The sequence below is a fragment of the Hippocampus bargibanti genome, linkage group LG18 (genome assembly GCF_051943395.1).
Source record: "Hippocampus bargibanti isolate YZ-2025 linkage group LG18, ASM5194339v1, whole genome shotgun sequence".
NCBI lineage: Eukaryota > Metazoa > Chordata > Actinopteri > Syngnathiformes > Syngnathidae > Hippocampus > Hippocampus bargibanti.
Window position 1 is genome coordinate 1949049 of NC_142751.1, and position 23013 is coordinate 1972061.

Genomic DNA, 23013 nt, shown 5'->3' on the forward strand with positions numbered 1-23013 from the left:
GTTTACCCAAGCGGTTAGCAGTGACACTCACTGCTACAGTTTTTCCTGTTTGGAATACAATATCTCGACTCCAGCTGCCTCCTAACGAGACACCGGCTCTATCCTGCGGAGCTTTCATCCGATAATTGGGGTATCAACAAAGCCATATGGTTCAGAACTCTGTACCAAGTCTGGAAGTCCACAGTGAAGTCCCATCTGCCAGCCGTTGTTTAAAGCAGTTCAAGGAAGTGTTTCTTGTTTCCGGCCATTTTTTCTGTGAAGACCTTAAGAGATACCAGCCTTGTTATTGTTGAAGGTACGTCTACAATTTTCATCTCTTGTTTCAACCACTGGAAAAGTAACAGATGCTACGTAATGACTCTGAAGTGTATGTCTTACCATCTTGAGCTATGTTGTTCGTTCTCAACGCAAGAAATCAAATCAACAGTCGTTTCCTGGATGAATTGCAGTTTCCTCTCAATATGTGGCAGAAAACTATTGGAAATCAGTGATACTTTTATGAAATGCAATGGTATTTTTAAGTGGACAGAAATGGAACCCAATCGTATTCATTGTTCACACACACAAAAATAAATGTTTGAATACATACAATAAATAAATATATAGATAAATACATAAAAAACAAAATAATACAAAAAAATAATAAAAAAAAGACAAAAAAAAATAAAGACATGCATAAAAATAAAATAAATAAAAAAATAAAACAATAAATAAATAAATAAATAAATACATAAATAAATAAATGAATAAATAAATGTCCAACATAACATTATAAATGAATAAATGCCCAACATTATAAATGAATAAATAAACAAACACATAAATAAATAAATACCAAGATGCTTCTCGTGTTTTAGACCATATTTTTCATTTCCATTTAACCTTTTAGTTGTTAACCAATATAAGCGCTTCCGTCTTTGGCTCCTGATACAAGTAAACTAAAGGACCAGGGTCATATCAACATGTATAATCTTTGTGGTTATAAACGATCCGTCATATCATTTTTACTTGGGTGCAAAGGGTTGAAAAGGGAGTGGCTGCATTGGTTTGGTCCTGAAACCCAAGATTTGCCCCCCACCCCCACCTCATTCCCAGTCAATTGAGATGCTTGATATTGTTTAGAGGTCAAATATGTGCCAAGTTTAACCGCCTCAATCTGTTGTTTCTTTTTGTGTGATTGACAGGTGTTTGAGCTAAAGAGAAGTCAAATGGAACAAAATCCCACAGCATTATGATTAAATGTTATTAAGTGAGTGGTGAATATTATCAAACACGACAAGTTCTATGAAATAAAAATATTTTTGGTGAAATTTTATTTTAGGAAGCTGGGGATATTTCGTTTTTTAATTTTGTGCATTAAATATTCAATCAGATTAACATGTTGAACACATCACTTCATGAATATTGGATTGCATTGTACATCGAAACAACTTTTATACATATTATATCAATGTCTGAAAGTCATGACAAAAAGTTAGCGGACACCTGGGCAGGCAACGCTGAAAAGTTGCCTGCCCGGACATAAAGTTTCCTGCCCCATTTTTCACAACTTGAAACACAATAAGACGACTAATCGCAAAAAAAAACATTGTTGCGAAGTATAAAGGATTTTTTTAAATTAAGGAAGTACCTACCACAAATGCTCCCTTGCTTAATTTATGGTAAATATCCCTTGCTGAAGATTTTGCTTCAGTTGTCGTTTGTCATCATGGTGCACAATGCAATGTTTGCATTGTGTTGTCTGCTCAAAGCCACGTGGACTGCTCTTTCTAAGGGGCTTTCAAAATTCTCAAGTACACGTTTCAGTCACGGTATAGTCCGAAGCACGAAACAGGCTTCTGATTGGCTGCCGGTGCCGAGTATGCAAATTGCCAAGCGAACGTTCGTTCGGACTATACCATGACTGTTAAGTGTAATTGAGAGTTTTGAAAGTAGCTTAGAAAGAGGTGTCTACGTGACTTGTAGCGGTTCCCTTGTAGCTTTTGCTTTATTGAATAAAACAAATGTTTGATTTGAGAAAAATCTTTTTTTTTCTTGAAGAAGTTGTGGACCACCTGGACCGAGACGTTTTTAAAGTTGTATGGGCTACCGGGCAGACGTTATTTCAAACACTGATTATATCCTTGGGGGACACAAACAACACCAACACTCATATTTGAAGATACATTTCATATATTTGAATTTTACATTTGAATTTTACATTTAAATATGTAAAATACTGAAATGTAAAATTGCAAATCTCTGATCCCATAGCCTAACAGTTCTCAGCATCTCACTCTATCTACCTTCTTACAAGTACAATATTTTTTTTTCTTTTCCCAGCTGAATAATCTGCAGTAACAGTGATAAAATGGGATCGGTGGAGTCCTGCTTTGGTCAGCTGTGTGGGCAGAAGCATCAGAAAGGTCAGCACAAACGCTGTATATACAGGTAACATCCAACTTACAACCAAGTTCCGTTCCGACCAAACGGTCGTAAGTCAAAATGGTTGTAAGTCAAAATCCATTCAAAGTGTTGAATAGACTTGGAGGCTAAATGACTGGCAAACCCCCCCCCCCCCTTTCTGGTGCCATCAGTAATTTCATCTGTGCTGTATGTCATGCATATTAGCATATTTGACAATAAAGCTGACTTTGATCTATTTCTTAACCAACAGAGGAGGAGAGACGCTTGCGGGCGAATGACAGACCTTTCAACCTATCCTACCACTACGCCGTGAGTACCCGACGTTGAAAAAAGAACAACCCACGTGCAATGGCGCTCGTTTTTCATCCCATCCCTCTTCAGAATAATGCCATCAAGACATCCAAGTACAACATCTTCACCTTCCTGCCGCTGAACCTTTTCGAGCAGTTCAGGAGGCTTGCCAACAGCTACTTCCTCTTCCTCTTCATACTTCAGGTAGGCCCAATCGGACCGATCACGTGATTGTGCAAACTCGTGACAACATGAGTCCCACATGCAAGATTTCAATTTTTTTAGCCACCTATTAGCTATCTAGCTGGCTGGCTATCTGTTAGCGATCTATCCGGCGCACTAGCTGATAGCTAGCTGGCTATTTAGCTGGTTGTCTATTGGCTATCTATTAGATATCTATTCACTACCTATTAGCTATCTATTCGCTAGCCATATTACTATCTATATGAGTTACAGTAAAGTCTCGTTATATTGATATTCAAGGGAAAAAAATATCGATATAACCGAGACTATCGATATATCCGACCCTGTTTGCATGTAATTTTCTCCGTGCGTGCATAGAAATAGTATCGATATAACCGGGACTATCGATATATCCGATATCGATATAACGAGACTTTACTGTACTTCCGGGTTGAGTGAACGCTGGCTCACCCACTGCTGGGTGCTCACCCACAGAAAAACTGATGCAGTGACTGTAAAGAGTTTGAGAGTTTTGAAAGGCGCTTACAAATGAAATAGATTATTATTATTATTATTATGAAGCAAATTTCTCAGTTTGTCCATGCGCAAAGCACCTAATCATCACGCACCGACCTCCAACATGGCGGCGGCGAGTATGTGACATATTCGTGTCATGCAAAGTGCTACGTGTCTTAATTTGCGTAGGCGTGTTTTTGCAGCTCATCCCCCAAATCGCCTCGCTTTCGTGGTTCACCACCGCCGTCCCGCTTGTTTTGGTTCTCTCCATCACAGCAGTCAAAGACGCCACCGATGACATTGTGAGTCAGCGTGACTCAATGATAATCTTTATATATATATATATATATATCATACTAATGTCAGTCTTTAGCATTTTTCATTATTCATTTTATATTGTGTTTGTATACATCGAACAGAACAGACACAAGAGTGACAAACAAGTGAACAATCGTAAAGTAAGCGTCCTTATCGACGGAGAGTAAGTAATTCTTTTTTTCTCATTTTATATTTATTGCAAATTAAATACTATTTTGCATATTATATCTTAATATTGAAAAAACATGGGTTTTTTTTTCCATGTGGTCTTAAAGGACAAGCGACACATCCGGACAAGTTGCGTCCATAATTTGTAAAATCACTTCAAATGACTTCTACTGAGCGCATTTTACAAAGATTCCACCGCATCGAGCTATATGCGAGACGTTTATATGCGCCTTATGGTCATGAAAATACGGTAACAAGAAAGCATTTTCTCCGAATCTGAAATCTCTGAAGCCATTGTTTTTATTCTGGAGCAAGGCAGTTTGTGGAGGAGTATCCTGCCGTGACTTTATGAACAAGGGGGCGGGACTTTCTGAATCTCGCCAGTTCCAAGCTCATTTTGTGGCAGTTTTGGGACACTTTAAAGGACAACAACCAAGTTGTGTCCATAATTTGTAAAATGGCTTCAAATGACTTCTACTGAGCGTATTTTAATAAGATTCCATCGCATGTAGCTATATTTTACGTTTTAAGACTCGCTTTGAATATTCAGGAAGTCTTGTTTTTGAGTTGGTGACGAGTGCGTATGTGACGTCACTAAAGGAACGCCCCTAACCGGAAAAAAAAACACCATCACGTCAATGTATTTTGCTGTACATGTTTGGTCTGAAAACCGTATTGCACCCAAACGCAGCCAGAAGTGAGCGTCCAAGCTCCATATAAGGAATTTATCAGCCTGTGGAACCTGAGGTGGCCACAGGAGGTCGCCATTTTGTGCCTCTTTTTTGGGTGAGACATTTCCCCCCAATGTTGCCTCAAAATGGCACGAAATCAATTCTTTAATCGATTGCAAACATGTATGCTTTCCTCTTCAGAACTATTTGAATCATATTCATAACTGGATGTGGAACAAGAAAGCCTATTCTCCGAATCTGAAGCCATTGTTTGGATTCTCCAGAAATGCAAGACGTCTTGGCGTGACGTCACGAACTGGGGGCGGGACTTTCTGAAAATGTCCAATTCGCAGCTCAATTTCTTGCAGATTTTGGACACTTTAAGTCATTTTTATTAGTGTTTTGCATTTGAATAAAAATATCATACAGCATGTTTTGGGTATTTTAGATGCTATAAAATGTTTTTCTGATGTCAGTTAAGAAACAAAAACGTGACGTCAGTTGTCCTTTAAGTCATATATTGGTGTTTTGCATTCGACTAAAAATATCAGCCTGCGTGTTTTGGGTATTTTAGATGCTAGATGTGAATTAGGAAACAAAAAAAATGGTGTCAGTTGCCCTTTAAGTCAGAAAGTATGCGTTTTATCCCAATGACAATAGAATGAAATACGTATCTATTTGTTTTTGTCCTGGTAGACTTCAAAGTGAAAAATGGATGAATGTTCAAGTTGGAGATGTCATTAAATTGGAAAATAACCAGTTTGTCACAGTAAGTGTCACGACGTTAAAAATTCATCCATCTACAAGTCACGATATGATTTTGGACTTAAGTGACAATTTGGGTTTAATTACTTTTTGGAATTGAATGATTTATTTCTTTATTAATCTATTAATCTATTATTAATTTATTCGTTTTTCATTTATTCATTTATTCATCCATTCACACATTTATTTATTTATCAATTAATTTATTTATGTATTTTTAATGAATTTTATTGTATTTATTTTATTTATTTCTTTATTTATTGATGCATCAATTCATGTATGTATTGGATTGGATTGGATTGGATTGGATATGCCTTTATTAGTCTCACAGTGGAGAAATTTACATTTCCAGATGTATGTATGTATGTATGTATGTATGTATGTATGTATGTATGTATGTATGTATGTATGTATGTATGTATGTATGCAGTGACGTGCAGTAAAAGGAGGCAGGTGAGGCTGTGCATAACCTGTCATAGTGGAAATATCAAATGACAAAATAAATTAAACAGTTATATTTATTTAGTGATTTGTATTTTAACGTTCTTTTCAATTTAACTTGACCATTTTTCGATGTCTTTTTAAAATCGCTGAATTTTCACATTTACCGTTCAAATACTAAGTAGACACGAGCGGTGAGGCAGCAGCCGGCTGAGCCTCACCATGGATTGCACAATCACTATGCTAACTGTGCTGGCTTGCTCTGCAGTGAGACCGCATTGCTGTCCCTCTGCATATCGCTATTAAAGTGTTCAAACACGTTCAGTATATGAACTAAATTTCTACAGTTTAGCTGGTGTATATAATGTACAGTCACTGTACATTCTAAACACTGTACTACAGTATTTATTTTATTTTATTTTTTTATTTTTTTATTTTATTTTTATCAAAACTGTGTGCAGAGGTGAGGCACACAGTTCTCCTGCCTGATGACAGGGGTCGCTGGTGATTAGAGATTCTTCTTGCGACTCATCGTCTGCAGAATAAAACAATTAGTGACAGCAAGCTACAGTAAACAGTTAGCAAGTAAAGTGCAACAATCGAGTCATTTTTTCGTGTTGCTTGGCCTAATTTTCAGAATGGTGGATTACAAATCGAAATTGAAATAATTTTCAAAACTGGACTTTCAATCGAAGCAGGAGATAATAATTAAAGGAAGACCAACACCGGACTGTATAGTTCACAAAAGGTGAGGGATGAATGTAAATCTCCTGGACAGCTTCTCAGCTTTTTGGCCAAGAAGGATCTCATTGAAACTATTCCTGAAGCGACAAAGTTGCTCCAGCTCGTGCTCACTGTACCATCTACTACAGCATCAGTGGAGCGGTCATTCTTTGCACAAAATACTGAAAACATACAGTCGCAACTGGACTGATCAAGGACAACTTTCTTCACTGGCAGTGATCTCCATTGAGACAGAGAGACTTGGACTTCATTTATAAGTAAACGTAACACAATAACGTTTTTTATTCTTTTTTCCGATGCTAAAGTTTATATAAAGAACGCTGACATGACATTTTAAACAAAACACGTTAACTGTTGCCAATCAAATTGTGAATAAGCTATCTCATCCCTCACTGTGCAGTTCATATGTTTGTAAATCTGACTGTGATGACGTCAGTGCCACACCAGCCATGAACCTCACCGCACGTCACTGTATGTATGTATCTGTGTGTGTGTGAGTGTGTGTGTGTGTGCGTGCGTGCGTGCGTGCGTGTGTGTGTGTGTGTGTGTGTGTGTGTGTGTGTGCGCGCGCGCGTGTGCGCGCGAGTGCGCGTGCAAGTGCGCGTGCGAGTGCGCTTGTGCGTTTGTCCGTTTGTCCGTTTTTCCGTTTGTGGGTTGTGCGTTTATTTATTTATTGTATGTAATGTGTTTATTATATTTATTTTTTTTATTTATTGATGCATGTATTTATGTATCCATTTATTTATTTATTTATTTATTTATTTATTTATTTATTTGTTGATTCATCCATTCATTTATTCATTTATTTCTCCAGGCAGATCTTCTTTTGCTCTCGAGCAGTGAACCTCTCAATCTGGTCTATGTGGAAACAGCAGAACTGGATGGGTGAGAGGATGATTTGTTTGTTTGGCAATTATGGCGGATTGATTCTTTCCCCATCATTCTTCACATGTGCTCATGGTCCTCCATGTGCTCCACAGCGAAACCAATCTGAAGGTGAAACAATCACTGACGGTCACCGGAGAGATGGGTGACAACATTGAAGCACTGGCCGGCTTCACAGGTGACAAATTGAATGATCTGTTATTTGAGAGTGACACTTGTTAACCTACCGGATGCTCAAAGACGATAACGTGTCATTTCAATGTTCACGCAGGCGAAGTCAGATGCGAATCGCCAAACAACCGCCTGGACAAATTCAAAGGGACACTTTCAATAAATGGACAAACATACTCTTTGGACAATGACAAAGTGCTTCTACGTGGATGCACTTTGCGAAATACAGAGTGGTGCTTTGGACTGGTTATTTTTGGAGGTAAACTACTGCTTGCAATTGATTCGAGTAAGATCAAAGTCAAAGTCAGCTTTATTGTCATCTATAATATCCATAACATACATCACAGATGAAAATAAGATTCTCTCGACCCAGCGTGCAAGGCAGTTATAATGTGGCTAAAAAGACAGACAATTGACAACAGACAATACATGTAATTTCTGAATATATACTGAAGTAGTATCGTATGTAAAGTGAGGTAGTGAGACATTGTAAAGTGAGGTAGTGTCGTATGTAAAGTGAGGTAGTGAGACATTGTAAAGTGAGGTACTGTAGTAATGCAAGAACAAAAAAAAGGTTGAAGTGAGCTCTTGCAGAAAAAAACGAAAAAAATAGGGTTCAGGATGATAGTACAGCGTGTAGCATGTACTATGTAGTTTGTTGAGTGTGGCAGTAGGAAGGAGCAGGGCTAGGAGGGAGTTGAGTCTCCTGACAGCGGGTGTTGTAAAGGTCCGGAATGAGGGGGGTGGGGGGTGGACACGATGATCTTCTCAGCTGTCCTCACGATGCGCTGCAGAGTCTTACGGCAATAGTACAATTGACAACCTGTTCAGGGTGTCCCCTGGATACTGCCTGAAGATAGCTGGGATAGACTCCAGCAAACTAGCTACCCCGTTGAGGAGAAGTGGATTAAAAAATGGATGGATGGATACTACAACACAGCAATAACTGTAAAAAATATAAAAGCCTCCCTCCACCATTCACATATTTACATAATGCAACTTTAACTTAGATAATGTCCAATATACATCTTGAGTACAGAATGTATTAATTTTTTTTTGTGATCCTTTTCCTGACATTAATCCAAGAACTGCCATTGAAATTTTTGGGTGGGAATTTTTCGTGTGAAATTGACAAAAATGTTGTAATCTGCTTGTGTAACAATGCAATACTACGTTTGCAGGTCCGGATACAAAACTGATGCAGAATAGCGGAAAGACGACATTCAAGCGCACAAGTGTTGATCACCTCATGAATGTCTTGGTGCTTTGTGTGAGTTTCTGTTTAGCACAAAATGTGATGTCGCTGTACCTGCTGCTCGCCTCTAGACTGGTACTCGTAAAACGGAGCACATAACTCTTACTCTAGCATCCCATCACTGGCTTCCTATAATTTTTAGGGTTCTTTTCAAGATTCTATTATTTGTTTTCAAATCTTTAAATGGCCTCGCTCCTCCTTACTTCTCTGAGCTCATCTATTCCCAATCCCGGCGCCTCAGGTCTGCTGACCAGTCATTATTAGATGTGCCAAAAACTAAACAGAGGCTCAGAGGGGATTGAGCCTTTTCTGTTGCTGGTCCCACTCTCTGGAATGACCTGTCACTGAACATTCGGCAAGCCTCCTCGCGGCCCATTTTCAAAACCCGCCTCTTTAAAACTAGTACTCTTTGGCATTTGACCCTGCATGATTCAGACTTGATCGTAGTTTTACATCTAAATAAGAATCCCCATCCCCTCCCTTCTCTCCCCAATCAGATCTTTGGCTTCTTGGCTTCCATGTGCTCCGTTCTGACCATCGGCAATGTGATCTGGGAAATCAAGGAAGGCTCAGCGTTCACTGTGTTCCTCCCTCGGGAACCCGGCGTTGATGCTCCTCTCTCATCATTCCTCACCTTCTGGTCTTATGTCATCGTCCTCAATACGGTGGTACCGATATCTCTCTATGTCAGGTATGTATTCTGGTTTGGAATCAAGGCAGTTGGAGATCCAGTGCTTTTCCTTACATTTCTCTTTCCATACGTCAGTGTGGAGATCATCCGTCTTGGGAATAGTTTCTACATCGACTGGGACAGGAAGATGTATTACGCCAAGACTGACACTCCGGCTCAGGCGAGGACCACCACTCTGAATGAGGAACTGGGTCAGATCAAATATATCTTCAGCGACAAAACTGGCACTCTGACGCAGAATATCATGGTATTCAATAAGTGTTCCATCAATGGCAAAAACTACGGTGAGCAAATGAATGGAACACCCAAAGAAAATAAGAATAAAAAAGTTAAATACAATTTAAATTAACTGGGTCGTCTTGATTTTTCAGGTGAGTTACTAGACTATTCAGGACAAAGGATGGAAATAACAGAGGTGAGTTTTTATATCATCAGAGGCGGCCCACAGAGCAGATATAATTTGATCGGGTCTTATCTTATTGACCTGGAATCATTTTTTTACTTTTCCCGGTAGAAGACACCAAAGGTCGACTTTTCATGGAACCGGCTAGCCGATCCAAAGTTCGTTTTTCACGACCACAGCTTAGCAGAAACTGTCCGGGATGGAAATTTGGAGGCCCAGGCCTTCTTCCGATTGTTAGCTCTGTGCCACACTGTGATGCCTGAGGAGAAGAAAGAAGGTGAGCTTCTTCATTCCCGCCATCCATGTGTGATACTCAATCCTTCAAGGGAGCCATTTTAAATATCTCTTTGGCGACCAGGGGAATTGTACTACCAGGCTCAGTCCCCCGATGAAGGCGCTCTGGTGACTGCTGCAAGAAACTTTGGCTTTGTGTTCCGTTCACGCACGCCGGAGACTATCACCGTCGTGGAGTTGGGCCAACAAGTCGTCTATGAACTTTTGGCTGTTTTGGACTTCAATAACATGCGCAAGAGAATGTCCGTCATTGGTAAGACCAACGACAATACGGATTACCGTAATTGCTTAGATTTTATTTCCCCCTGAACTATTAACCAGACTTCATCAATAATGCCGCGGGAGTCTTCCTTTCACCAGCAGGGGTGTCAAAATCTGGTCCTCGAGGGCCGCCGTCCTACATGTTTTCCAAGTCTCCCTGTTGCAACACACCTGATTCAAGTGAACAGGCTCAATGGACACACCTGATCCTAATGATCACATCATCAACAAGCTCTGCGGAAGTCTGACATGAGCCCATTCCCTTGAATCAGGTGCGTTGCAATACGGAGACTTGGAAAATGTAGGACGGTGGTGTGTTGCTTTGTGTTAGCGGGTTCGGTAAATGATACAACTTCTGGATAGAGTTGAGGTTCTTTATTCGGACGGCTGTGTTGGTTGGAGGGAGAAGGCAATTGATATGTGTGGCTCTCGTAGGCCCTCATCAGACTGACTTGCAGCAGCGCGCATGCTCCTTTGATCTATAGCCAGGCATCACTCGTCGAACATGCAAATACGATTTGCTCATATCATTACATCTCCCTTTCTTAATTGAATTATTTACTTTTAACAAATGTCTTCTTCTTCTTTTCCTTTCGGCTTTTCCCTCCAAGGGGTCGCCACAGCAAATCAGTGGCCTCCATCTTTAGAGGTTTGATCCACATGTTTGTTTTGGCCAAGCTTTTACGTCGGATGCCCTTCCTGACACAACCCTCTGTATTTATCCGGTCTTGGGACCGGCACAAGAAGACATGTGTCCCTTTGTGGCTACAGAACAAATGTAATGAATTTAATTATGTCAGTAATTAGCAAATTTAAACTTGAATAAAGTCTTTCAAATTTTGCAACAATAAATGAAACATTCACATAATTTTTTTCACCACATAATCACTTCGAAAAACATGTTAAAAAGTTTCAATCAGTCTCTCAGGTGGTTTGACTTTCCTTGAGGATTTTCGGATAGCATGTCCTGGAATTAGAGGTGTTACAACAGTCTCTGTTACAGTCTCTGTTACAGTCTCTGTTCATTGACTTGCTATGGTTGGTTCTTTGACAAGATCTCGGCGGTTTCTTCTTAAAACAGCACCTTCCTATGTCAGAATGTTGTATGACCTTGGTTGGATCTGACGCTGAAACAGTCCCTTTCTGTGACCATGTGTCTGTTTTGTCTTTGTACCGTACTTGGTCACCGGTGTGTAGTTCAGGTAGGTTCCGTGTTCCTCTGTCATGGTAGAACTTCTGTTTTTGTTTCTGTTGTTCTTTGATCTTCCTCACTTTCTCCCCCTCCTTTGTTTTAAGCAGGTTTTCCGGGATGGGTAAGTTGGATCTCAGCACGTGTCCCATGAGTAGCTGGGCCGGGGACATACCACACTTGAGTGGCGTTGTGCGATACACCACTAAGCTCTGGTAGAAATCCATTCCACTGTCTGTTGCCTTGTACATCAGCCGTTTCACAGTCTTGACAGAACTTTCCACCAAGCCATTGGATTGTGGAAAATATGGACTTGAGGTTATGTGTTTAAAGTCCCACTCCTTCGCAAATTCTCTGGACTTCTCATTGACGAATTGTGGACCGTTATCAGAAAACACTTGGTTTGCAATCCCGTTTCGAGCAAATATGGCCTTCATGCATGTTATCACTGCATATCCTGTTCTAGCTTGCAGTCTTCAAACTTCTGGATACAGGGAGTAGTAGTCTGTGACCAAAAGATAATCTTTACCTTGACACGAAAACAGGTCAGCACGCACCTTCTGCTATGGTCTTTCTGGTGCTTGGTGTGGGTGTAATGGTTCTGCCGGGTGATTTGCTTGATATTTGAGGCAAATTGTACATCTCAACACTTGATCTGTGATGCATTCTAGGCCAGAACATCAGTTGTTGTGCTCTTTTCTTGCACTTTTCGATTCCCAGATGTCATTCATGAATCTTTTTGAGCATTTCACTTCTCAAAGTCTTTGGAATGACAATCTTACTGCCTTTGTATATGATGTCATCCACTACAAATAACTCCATCCTGTAGTTCCAATATTCTGCTGCGTCTGCTGAAAAATTTTGTTTCACTTTGGGCCATCCATTTTTGATGATTTGTTTCAATTGTTCCAGTGTCTCATCTTTGTTTGTTTCCATCCATATAATATCCATCTTTGCGTATGTATCTGAAGGTTTTACCGTATTTTCCATATTATAAATTTGATCATTGAATCACAATGGGGAAATTTGGCTGCTGTAGATTGCAAATTTCCCCATTGTATGACTACTGAAGGCTTTCTTATTCTGATTTGTATTCCATTAATATTTTCGCTGTGATTGCCAGTGCGCGACGCTGAGGGAAAGCTGACCCTATACTGCAAAGGAGCAGACACCATAATCTACGAAAGACTTCATTCCTCCTGCAACAAGCTAATGGGAGTCACCACCGGACATCTTAATGTGAGTTTATACTTATTTCTCCTTTGGATGGTCAAATTTTGATCATGAATTATGTTCTCACCCATCACTTTAGGAATATGCAGGCGATGGTCTCCGCACATTGGTTCTGGCTTACAAACATTTGGACGAATCCGATATTAAGGAGTGGATGCAACGTCACCATGATGCCAGCACTGCCCTTGATGGAAGGGAGGAGAAACTCGATGAACTTTATGAAGAAATTGAAAAAGACTTGTTGGTTGGTATACTCATTTGATCTTTGCTGGATTATTTTGATCGTTCGCTCCTGGTTCATTGCTTCGACGGGTGTTGATGGAAGAGGATGGTTAAATTATCAGGGAGCCAGGTGTAGAACAGAAAGTTGGTTTAATCTTGGAGAGAGCGGAGGCATCGCGGTGTCGGCTTAAGGAGGAAGCATGGCGCTAGAGAAAGAGAGAACTAGAAGGGAGAGCATTTCATACGGCGCGCAGTGTGTGACGCGAAAGGATGTGATGTAATGTAAATGCGACATCATGTAAGGGAAGGCAGGATATGATGTATCAGGAAGTTCAAAATATAAACAAAGGTTACAGAGCGATGTTTAGAGATGTTTGTATGGCGAATTACCCAAACATCTTGTTTTGTTGCAGATTGAAAGTGCGCTTTTTTATTTCACTCAATAATCAACAATTCGATAGTTTGTCGTCAAGTGGTTTTCACAATTTAATGTCGGAAATATCCACACTGAATGCAAATACAGCATTTTTTTAAACTAAAACAATCATTCAATATTACTTATTTTTAATTTAGCTTCTGGGAGCAACGGCGGTGGAAGACAAGTTGCAGGATGGTGTGCCTCAGACAATAGAGCAGCTAGCCAAAGCGGACATCAAAATTTGGGTGTTGACCGGAGATAAACAGGGTTGGTATCATTTTATTTATATATATATATATATATATATATATATATATATATATATATATATATATATGTATGTGTCCAACACTTGGGGGAAATATCTCCCCCAGGTTATTTTTTCCATGTTTCGCAAAATTGAATATGCACAAATCTTAAATTCCATCAGAGACTGCAGAGAACATTGGCTATTCTTGCAACATGTTGCGAGAGGAGATGAAAGATATTTTCACCGTGTCAGCAAATACGGAAGAAGGGGTGAAAGAGGAGCTTGTGTAAGTGAGTTAATGTATTTTATTTGTAAAAGGCTGTTATGATGACATTATTATTATTATTATTATTATTATTATTATTATTATTATTATTATTATTAGTAGTAGTAGTAGTAGTAGTAGTAGTAGTAGTAGTAGCAGTAGTAGTAGTTAGTAATAGTAATAGTAATAGTAATAGTAGTATTATTATTAACCTTATGATTATTGTCATTGGTATTTATTCACATTATTATTATTGTTACTAGTAGAAGTACTAGTACTATTATTATTATTATTATTATTATTATTATAATGCGGCAATGATCACAATATTTCTCAGTTAACGCAATGCCATGATTCGGAAAGCTACAGTTTCTGTATTCACTCCATACATGGATCAGTCATACATGTATAAACTTAGATATATGTTTTATGCATTTGGCATGCCTCATGACACACAATTACAACGGTCAATAAATGTCTTTTTTTTGAAATAGGACGAGCCAAAAAATGCTTTGGATATTATCTAGCACAACGGGTTACAATACTACTACTACTAATAATAATAATACATGTATCATCATTTTCATTATTATAGAATAATATTATCATAATAATAATAAATATTCTCTTTATTATATATTCCATATTATTATTATTATTATTATTATTATTATTATTATTATTATTATTATTATTATTTCATATTTATTATTATTTTTATGATTTATTCTCATTATTATAGCGTACAGTTTTGCTTTTTTGATTGTTGCTGTGCTGATGACCATTTTGTGTTTGGGAGCCTTTTACGGAGCGAGTTGCTTGTTCTGTAGCCACAAAGGGACATAAGTCTTCTTGTGCCGGTCCCAAGCCCAGATAAATACAGAGAGTTGTGTCAGGAAGGGCATCCGACGTAAAAGCTTGGCCAAAACAAACATGCGTATCATACCTCTGAAGATGGAGGTTACTGATTCGCTGTGGCGACCCCTTGAAGGGAAAAACCGAAAGGAAAAGAAGACCATTTTCCATTATTATTATTATTATTATTATATTGTTGAGAAGGTTTCTTCAGCCGTCATCTGTAATTTTTTGAAGGTGTCGGACGTTTCGCCTCCTATCCAAGAGGCTTCGTCAGCGAACTAAAGTCTGACTGGCCCTATTTATATATCCCTAATGTCCAGACATGGTGGCGCCGGACACAGCTATGATAGGTCCCTACTCTCAGGTTGGGGGGAGAAGAGGACCACTCCCTGTGGCCCCACTGATTGTTCCTACATTCCTGACTAACGACTGGCCTATTTGCCCCACTCCCACCGGTATCACCTCATCAGCATTACCAATGTTGCCTAACCTGTGTTGCCTAAGCAGGCTTTTGTATGAACGATCCAAATTGAACCTCACCCCACCAGACCGGTTTAATGAAGGATTTAGTTGTTTTATGAGAATTGCTTCTTTTACCCCCCTTTCAAACCATCTATGTTCTTTCGCTAAGAGTTTAACCTCATTGTCGTCAAATGAGTGGTTGCTAGCTTTTAGGTGCAAATGTACTGCCGATTGAGGCCCACTAGTATTATCCCTGTGATGTTGATAACGTCTTTTTTTGAGAATTTGTTGAGTCTCCCCAATGTAATGCTCTTTACAATTTTCATTCTTACAATGTATTGAATAAACTACATTCGATTGTTTTTCATTTGGCAACCTATATTTTGGATGCACTAATTTTTGCCTTAATGTGTTTATCGGTTTGAAATAAGTAGGAATTTTGTGTTGCCAAAGGACTCTTTGTAATTTTTCAGAAACTCCTGCAATGTAAGGTACTGCTACTCCTCTCCTTTTTGTATCTTGAGAATTTTTGGTTTCATTCCCTATTCTTTCTTTCTGACATTCTGACAGTCCGGCGCCGCCATGTCTGGACATTAGGGATATATAAATAGGGCCGATACGACCAGTCAGACTTTAGTTCGCTGACGAAGCCTCTTGGATAGGAGGCGAAACGTCCGACACCTTCAAAAAGTACAGATGACGGCTGAAGAAACCTTCTCATCAATGGACCACTCCTGTACGACTGAGAGCTTACACAGACGTATTATTATATTACTATTATTGGCATTAGTGTTAGCATACATTATTATTATTATTATTATTATTATTATTATTATTATTATATTACTATTACCGTTATCAATATTATCCAAATTATTATTGATTTACATTGATGATTATGATTATTACTTGTATTATTTACTTTTATTACTATTTGTCGTAGTAGTATTTTTATTATTCTTATTATTATGATTTGTATTTTTTATTCATTTATTTTTTAATATGAGTCACTCAGTCCATGCTGTTCCGATTTTAGGTGCGCAAGAAGGAAAATGTGTCCCTCTGCAGGAGAAGCGGCCACTGTCACCAAAGCTCATGCCGGTCTCTTCTGGCTTGAAAAGACAGAAACTGTCCATGATGACAAAGTGGATGGCGAATATGCACTTGTTATAAATGGACACAGTCTGGTAAATGGGCGTTGATCCTCTTATATTTTTGCTATTTGACTTCATTTCGCCACGCAGAACCGAAATCCTCAATTTCCGCATCTTTCTATTGGTCTCCAGGCTTTTGCCTTAGAGAAAAACTTGGAGTTGGAACTCTTAAGGACGGCCTGCATGTGCCAAACAGTGATCTGCTGCAGGGTCACCCCGCTACAGAAAGCCCAGGTTGTTCAACTGGTTAAAAAATACAAACAGGCGGTCACGCTAGCCATCGGAGACGGGGCCAACGACGTCAGCATGATCAAGGGTGTGTTAGCTCAATTGACGGACGCTACAAAAAAATACAAGTTGAGCCTTCATTTATCCGTTTTGCCGTTTGTCTTCCAGCTGCACATATTGGCGTCGGCATCAGTGGTCAAGAGGGCATGCAGGCTGTACTGTCCAGCGACTTCTCCTTCGCCCAATTTCGCTATCTCCAACGTCTGCTGCTGGTTCACGGACGTTGGTCATATCTGCGCATGTGCAAGTTTCTGCAATATTTCTTCTACAAGAATTTCACCTTCACCTTCGTGCATTTCTGGTATGCCTTCTTCTGTGGCTTTTCGGCACAGGTGAGGGACAATCTCTAGACCGCTACCAGATTTGACTTGGTATCTTAATGTCATCAATGTTGACCTTTCGATGTTTTAATTCACAGACCGTGTATGACGAATGGTTCATCACCATGTACAACCTCGTGTACACAGCCCTCCCTGTACTCGGTATGAGTCTTTTCGACCAGGTACGCATCTATCACAGTTCAATATACAGTATTAGGTACCTCTGCATGATACAAAAAGATCTGATATAAGAATTTGTTGCTCTATTTTTGTTTTTTCCAAAGGATGTGAATGATCGCTGGAGTTTCCAATATCCACAGCTCTACTCCCCGGGCCCTCTAAACGTTTATTTCAACAAGAAATTATTTGTCCGTTGCATGATGCACAGTTGCTACATTTCCCTCGTTCTTTTCTTCATTCCATGGGCGGCCATGCATGACACGGTCCGAGATGACGGCAAAGACATTGCGGATTATCAGTCCATCGCTTTATTGGCGCAGACATGTTTGCTGATTGTGGTTAGCATCCAGGTATGGAATACAGCTTTTTTTCAGCATTTTAGTCTCAGTGAGCTGAGTCTCAGTGGCGGGCCGTGGATTTCATCGCTAGGCCTTCAGTGGTGCTATGTCTGAATCAATCCAAACTAAAAAAAGTGTGGTGTGATTTACTACAAGTCCACTAGAGGGTGCCATTAGCCATGAAATAAGTGACTGACCTTTCTTCATGATCTGCTTATGCAGCTCGTTACCGATAGTGTGCTAACTCTGGCCAGTCTGCTCTTGTCACACGCGGATTGTGATCAGAACAGTTTTCGCAAACTCTGATTTGCTAAGCAGAGTTTGTGAAACCTTGATATTGACCAGCGCCTACATGAAGGTGTTGGTACCCCTTTTGGGTTGCCAACTCGAAATTTGATTGGTTAGAGCAGGGGTCGGGAACCTTTTTGATTAAAAGAGCCATAAAAGTAAAATATTTAGAAATGTTTTTCAGTGAGAGCCACACGCACGCGCGTGCGCACATACAAACGCTCGACTGAGCACGCACACACACACACGCCCGGCCATTTTTCAACAACATAACAGAATGTATTATTTAAAATAACTTTGTGATAGTACTCACCGTTAACATGAATGGTTTCCGTTCCTCGTGTTTGGTAAAAATCCAGGCAAACGATCGGAATGAAATTCAATTTGCCGGTCCAGAGTCGAAGTTACTGCTAGCTTGCTCATAAGCACGGCTTCCACACTTGCTATCTGCAATCTACTTCTCGCAGAAGTATGTCGATGCTAACGTTAACATGGGGCTTGTTAAAATGTCACTGACATTCGACTGTTTCATCGATGCTATTGTTTCATTGCAAATTAGAATCAGAACATTTTCTCTCCTCTAATGCTCCGGTGCATTCACGCTGAAGTGCACTAGTTGGGCTCATTTAAAGGGGCGTTTACCTGTTTCAACATGACGGCCACTATCATCCAATCAAAATGGCGCTTTCGGCCATTCTAGGTCAGTGTCATCCAAACAAAATTGCGCTTTCCGCCAACTGCAGCCCCAACAGGAAATGAACGGGGGGGAAAAAATGACAATATGTATTTAGTTTTATCGGCACGCCATATGCAATCATCAAAAGAGCCATATATGGCTCGCGAGCCATAGGTTCCTGACCCCTGGGTTAGAGCCACAGTTTGATCCGCACATTTGATGCGCGCGGGCCTGCAGAACTGATTGTGAATGCGTACAGGTCGAATTCTGACCCTGGTAGCAAAAGACGCCTGAAATGTGATTGGTTAAATGCTGGAATACAAAACACACATCTGGAAGCAGTGTAACAGGGGAAATGTAATGAAAAGAATCTGAAAGACAATTTGGAATTATTTCATAAGAATTATTGGACAAAATGTAATTAACATCAGTTCGTGATTCAGATATTTTAGGCCAGCAGAGAAGGCTTTGCAGGTTTTGACGGTCCACCACTGCTTAGTCTATTCAGTGCTAATAAATATGTTGAAGAATTTCGATGTACTTTCAATATATCACAGCTGTGTCTCGACACCCATTACTGGACGGCCGTGAACCATTTTTTTGTGTGGGGCAGCTTAGCGGTCTACTTTGCTACCACGTTTACCATGTACAGCAATGGCATGTTCCTCATCTTCACCTCTGCATTCCCCTTCATTGGTAAGTTGCTTCGGTTGACTGCAAACAAATGTTTAATTTTCATGTCATGACGGTAAATAACAAAATTAATGTGTTGCATACCGTTATGGCTTTTTTTTACCAATTTGGTTGCGTCTGCAGGTACAGCGAGGAACTCTCTGAACCAGCCTAATGTCTGGCTGATTATACTTTTGACAACGTTCCTCTGTAGTCTGCCGGTGGTGGCTTTCCGTTTCACTGCCATTCAGCTTCGTCCCACCGTCAATGACAAGGTATGAAATTATTAGTTTGGATTAGATTACATGAGCCTTTATTTGTCTCACAGTGGAGAAATTTACATTTGACAGCAGCAAAAACAAAATACAGGGGCTACTGTTAAGGCAGCCATTCTCGCGGCGCTATCTTAAAGTAAAAAACAAAACAAAAAAACAAAATAACAAACAATGTGACATAACACAAAAGACACAGTCTTCAATCTTAAGCATGATCAAAGTGTCCTTTTCACCAGTGGACCAGGGACATCATAGTGGAATGTGCATATCTGCTACAAGTTAAATATTGAAAGCAAACATGAAGCGATAGCATCCATTGACGAATAGAGATTGTCTCACATCTCCTGTTCCACGTACTGTAAATCCGCTTCAATTCCAAGCCGCGGCTGTTCAATATACGCATCGGTGCTGACAATGCTTTCTTTTCATCGCCCATTTAAGGCGCAAAAAAGCACAATGTCTGTCTACTTGGGCGCCATTTTGGATTTCTTGTTATTGGTCCATCTCCATTTTTTTTGGTTTGAAATTGTGTGTGTTAAGAATTAAAACATGTCAATCTCTTGCTATTTCACAGGTGAGAGATAAATTGCACAAGGAGGAGCTACCGGGCCCTGCGCCTCGTCGTCCGCCGGTGAGACGAATTAGCACGAGGCAATCGGGCTACGCTTTCTCTCACGCGCAAGGCTACGGTGACCTGGTGACATCCCGAAGATTCTTACGTCCACGGAAGCATCGGCCCGCCTTGTTCAAACAAACAGACTCTCCTTTGGCGCAGAATCAGCCCCAATACTACCGAACCATTGCAGAGGAGCCAGAACTGCCAAGCGCCACTAGATAAAAGGTACAATTAGGCCTCACTGCTGAAATGTCATGGATTTTAATTCAGGGCGTGAGTGATGTCATTATGAAGCTTTTCCTCTCACATTCTAAAAAAAAATACATATTTTAGGTTCTTTGAAGAGTCTACAGCAAGGCTGTCAAGCTCCTTTTTTGCCATGGGCTACATTGGAGTTACGGTTTCCTCCCATCTTCCACATATGACATATAGAGCACACACCAAATAAATGAATAACTAGTTTTCAAATTCGATGAGAAGGTTTCTTCAGCCGTCATCTGTAAAAATTTGAAGGTTTCGGACGTTTCGCCTCCTATCCAAGAGGCTTCGTCAGCAAAGTTTTCAAATTTGAATTAAAAAATAATTACTGTTATCAATGTCTGAAACTCATGACAAAAAGTTACCGGACACCAGGGCAGAACACTCTGAAAAGTTACCTGGCCAGCCATAAAGTTGCCTGCCCCATTTTTCACAACTTAAAAACCAATAAGACGACTTCGCAAAAAACAAACAAACAATGTTGCAAAGTATTAAGGATTGATAATCAGAATATATAACAGAACAACGCTTTAAAATGAAATAATTGATGTACCTACCACAAATTCTCCCTTGCTTAATTTATGGTAATTATCGCTTGCTGATGATTTTGCTCCAGTTGTCGTTTGTCCATACACTGTTCGGCATGTTGCACAATGCAATGTTTGCGTTGTGTCGTCTGCTACAAGCCACGTGAACTCCTCTTTTCACGATGGTTTCAATATACGTTTTGTAGCGTCAATTTTGTTAGTTTCTTTTCTTCTGGGGCTGAGGTTTTGACTTGATTACTAACAACGTATCCATTTTTCTTGTGTTCTCTTTGCGTCTACTTTGGAAAATGATATGCAAATGCACACGGAAGCACAGTTATTCGATGCAGGAAACTGAACGAAGATTTTGAAATCGGAATAAAGCAAACGTTTGATTTGAAAAAAAAAAAAAAAAAAAAAAAAATCTTGAAAAAGTTGTCGGCCAACCGGGCGGAGACGCATCTAAGTTGTACCCCTGATGTAAATGTTGCACAACCCGGGCATCCGGGCAGACATTATTTAAGACACTGCTGTTATTGTGGTTTACATATGACAAATTGAAATTTTGGTTCGGACTTTAGCAGGCATCATGGAATTTCACAATTTTGATTTGCTTTTGCGGGCCAAAAAAAAAATTTGTGGCGGGCCAGATTTGGCCCCCGGGCCTTGAATTTGACACCCAGTCTACAGTATATTGAATTGGCCAGAAATATGTATAGGAGTGTGAATGTTTGTGCCCGGCAACCAATCCAGAGTCTGTGTGTATGTTAGTTTTTCTCTGTTTTGAACTGCCAATTTTATCCAAGTGCCATATTTGTGCATTTTGAGTTATTTTCATTGTGTTGAGTTTGTTGTTTACATGCTAATTATTTAGAAGGTTGTTGAACATAATATTGGTTTTATTCTGTGTGAATGTGACGCCATGATTTGTTTTCTTTATATCAAGTATTTTTACCACTTGCAATGCTACCAAAATACCACCAAGGGGGAGTGTTGTTGGTTTTTAATTGTACACAATAATTTTAATTGTACACCAGAGCCAGTAAAGTTGGTATCTTTTTAAAGGAATACTGTATCTGTCACCATCATTTTATGAATCGTTTTAGCTTTTATCTAATCTATGGATGAATTGCTTCATATTGACAATAAACGGAACCAATTATACATAAAAAGACTAGAAATTTGACGGGAAATGAAAATTGTATCGGAATAAGCAGTACTATCAATATAACCGATATCGATATAACGAGACTTTACTGTACTTGTTTTTTTTCCCCCCGGAATGATCAATACATACACAATGTAAGGGAACGATAAATATTCAAATGACTAAAAAGCCATGACGGTATGCACTAAGTAAATAGCTATTATTCTTTCAATTCAGTGAAAGCTAATTATATATACACAGGTAACATCTGACTTACGACCAGCTCGACTTAGGACCACACAACCCTATTTTTAAAATTTTAATTCTACACCTGGCAACGCAACGCCCTAGCAGGCCGGCAACTTGCAAGACAATTTTGGCCAGCCAGCTAGCATCTCATTCTCGCACAAGGAAACATATTTTCTATTTAATGAACATTACTTAGCTGTCCTCTGGGACTGCAAATGATGACATCACTTGTTGGTATTCCACAATGGTGCAGACCTAGAACAGCTTTTTGTCCATCAGCAAATGTGAGGGAAATAATCTGCAGTAATATACTTTCAATCTCTGAAAATAAAGGTGTATGGGAAAAATCAACTATAGGTAACATCCAACTTACAACCGAGTTCCGTTCCGACCAAACGGTCGTAAGTCAAAATGGCAGTAAGTCGAAATCCATTCAAAATGTTGAATAGAGACTCAGAGGCTACATGACTCGCAAACTCCCCCCTCTGGTGCCACCATGCGGTCAATTGCTGTGTGAGAGTGAGATGCTGGCTGGCTGGCAAAAATTGTCATACACGTTGCCGGCCTGCTAGCGCGTTGCGGTGCCAGTCGTAGAATTAAAAATGTTAAAATAGGGTTTGGAGGTCGTGGTCGTAAATTCGTAAATTGAGGTGGTCGTAAGTCGG

General features: G+C 39.7%; 1 protein-coding gene across 2 annotated transcripts; it reads left to right on the forward strand.

The window, feature by feature from the left end:
* The first annotated feature begins 12 nt into the window (after nucleotides 1–12).
* Nucleotides 13–22020, forward strand: LOC148884198 (phospholipid-transporting ATPase ID-like). 2 transcript variants are annotated; one of them, XM_089019752.1, is made up of 29 exons: nucleotides 13–295; nucleotides 1185–1249; nucleotides 2323–2405; nucleotides 2657–2715; nucleotides 2788–2901; nucleotides 3600–3698; nucleotides 3816–3877; nucleotides 5250–5322; nucleotides 7318–7388; nucleotides 7484–7566; nucleotides 7660–7818; nucleotides 8741–8829; nucleotides 9312–9505; nucleotides 9581–9789; nucleotides 9877–9920; nucleotides 10020–10185; nucleotides 10267–10455; nucleotides 12776–12891; nucleotides 12965–13129; nucleotides 13681–13792; nucleotides 13956–14061; nucleotides 16397–16547; nucleotides 16647–16830; nucleotides 16911–17134; nucleotides 17221–17304; nucleotides 17407–17652; nucleotides 19162–19300; nucleotides 19421–19551; nucleotides 20126–22020. In XM_089019752.1, the coding sequence occupies exons 3-29, from the start codon at nucleotides 2351–2353 to the stop codon at nucleotides 20387–20389; spliced, it is 3588 nt and encodes a 1195-aa protein (XP_088875878.1). In that variant the 5' UTR covers nucleotides 13–295; nucleotides 1185–1249; nucleotides 2323–2350; the 3' UTR covers nucleotides 20390–22020. The 2 variants fall into 2 exon arrangements, with proteins under 2 accessions (XP_088875878.1, XP_088875879.1); XM_089019753.1 differs by lacking the exons at nucleotides 13–295; nucleotides 1185–1249; nucleotides 2323–2405; nucleotides 2657–2715 and having other exon boundaries at nucleotides 3586–3698.
* Nucleotides 22021–23013: the final 993 nt, after the last annotated feature.

Bases quoted from the DNA above. Each gene is read 5' to 3' on its own strand.
- LOC148884198 (XM_089019752.1), top strand. From the start codon at position 2,351: ATGGGATCGGTGGAGTCCTGCTTTGGTCAGCTGTGTGGGCAGAAGCAT. The intron at 3,699-3,815 runs GTGAGTCAGCGT...TACATCGAACAG, and splicing joins AAGACGCCACCGATGACATT to AACAGACACAAGAGTGACAA. The intron at 3,878-5,249 runs GTAAGTAATTCT...TTGTCCTGGTAG, and splicing joins AGCGTCCTTATCGACGGAGA to ACTTCAAAGTGAAAAATGGA.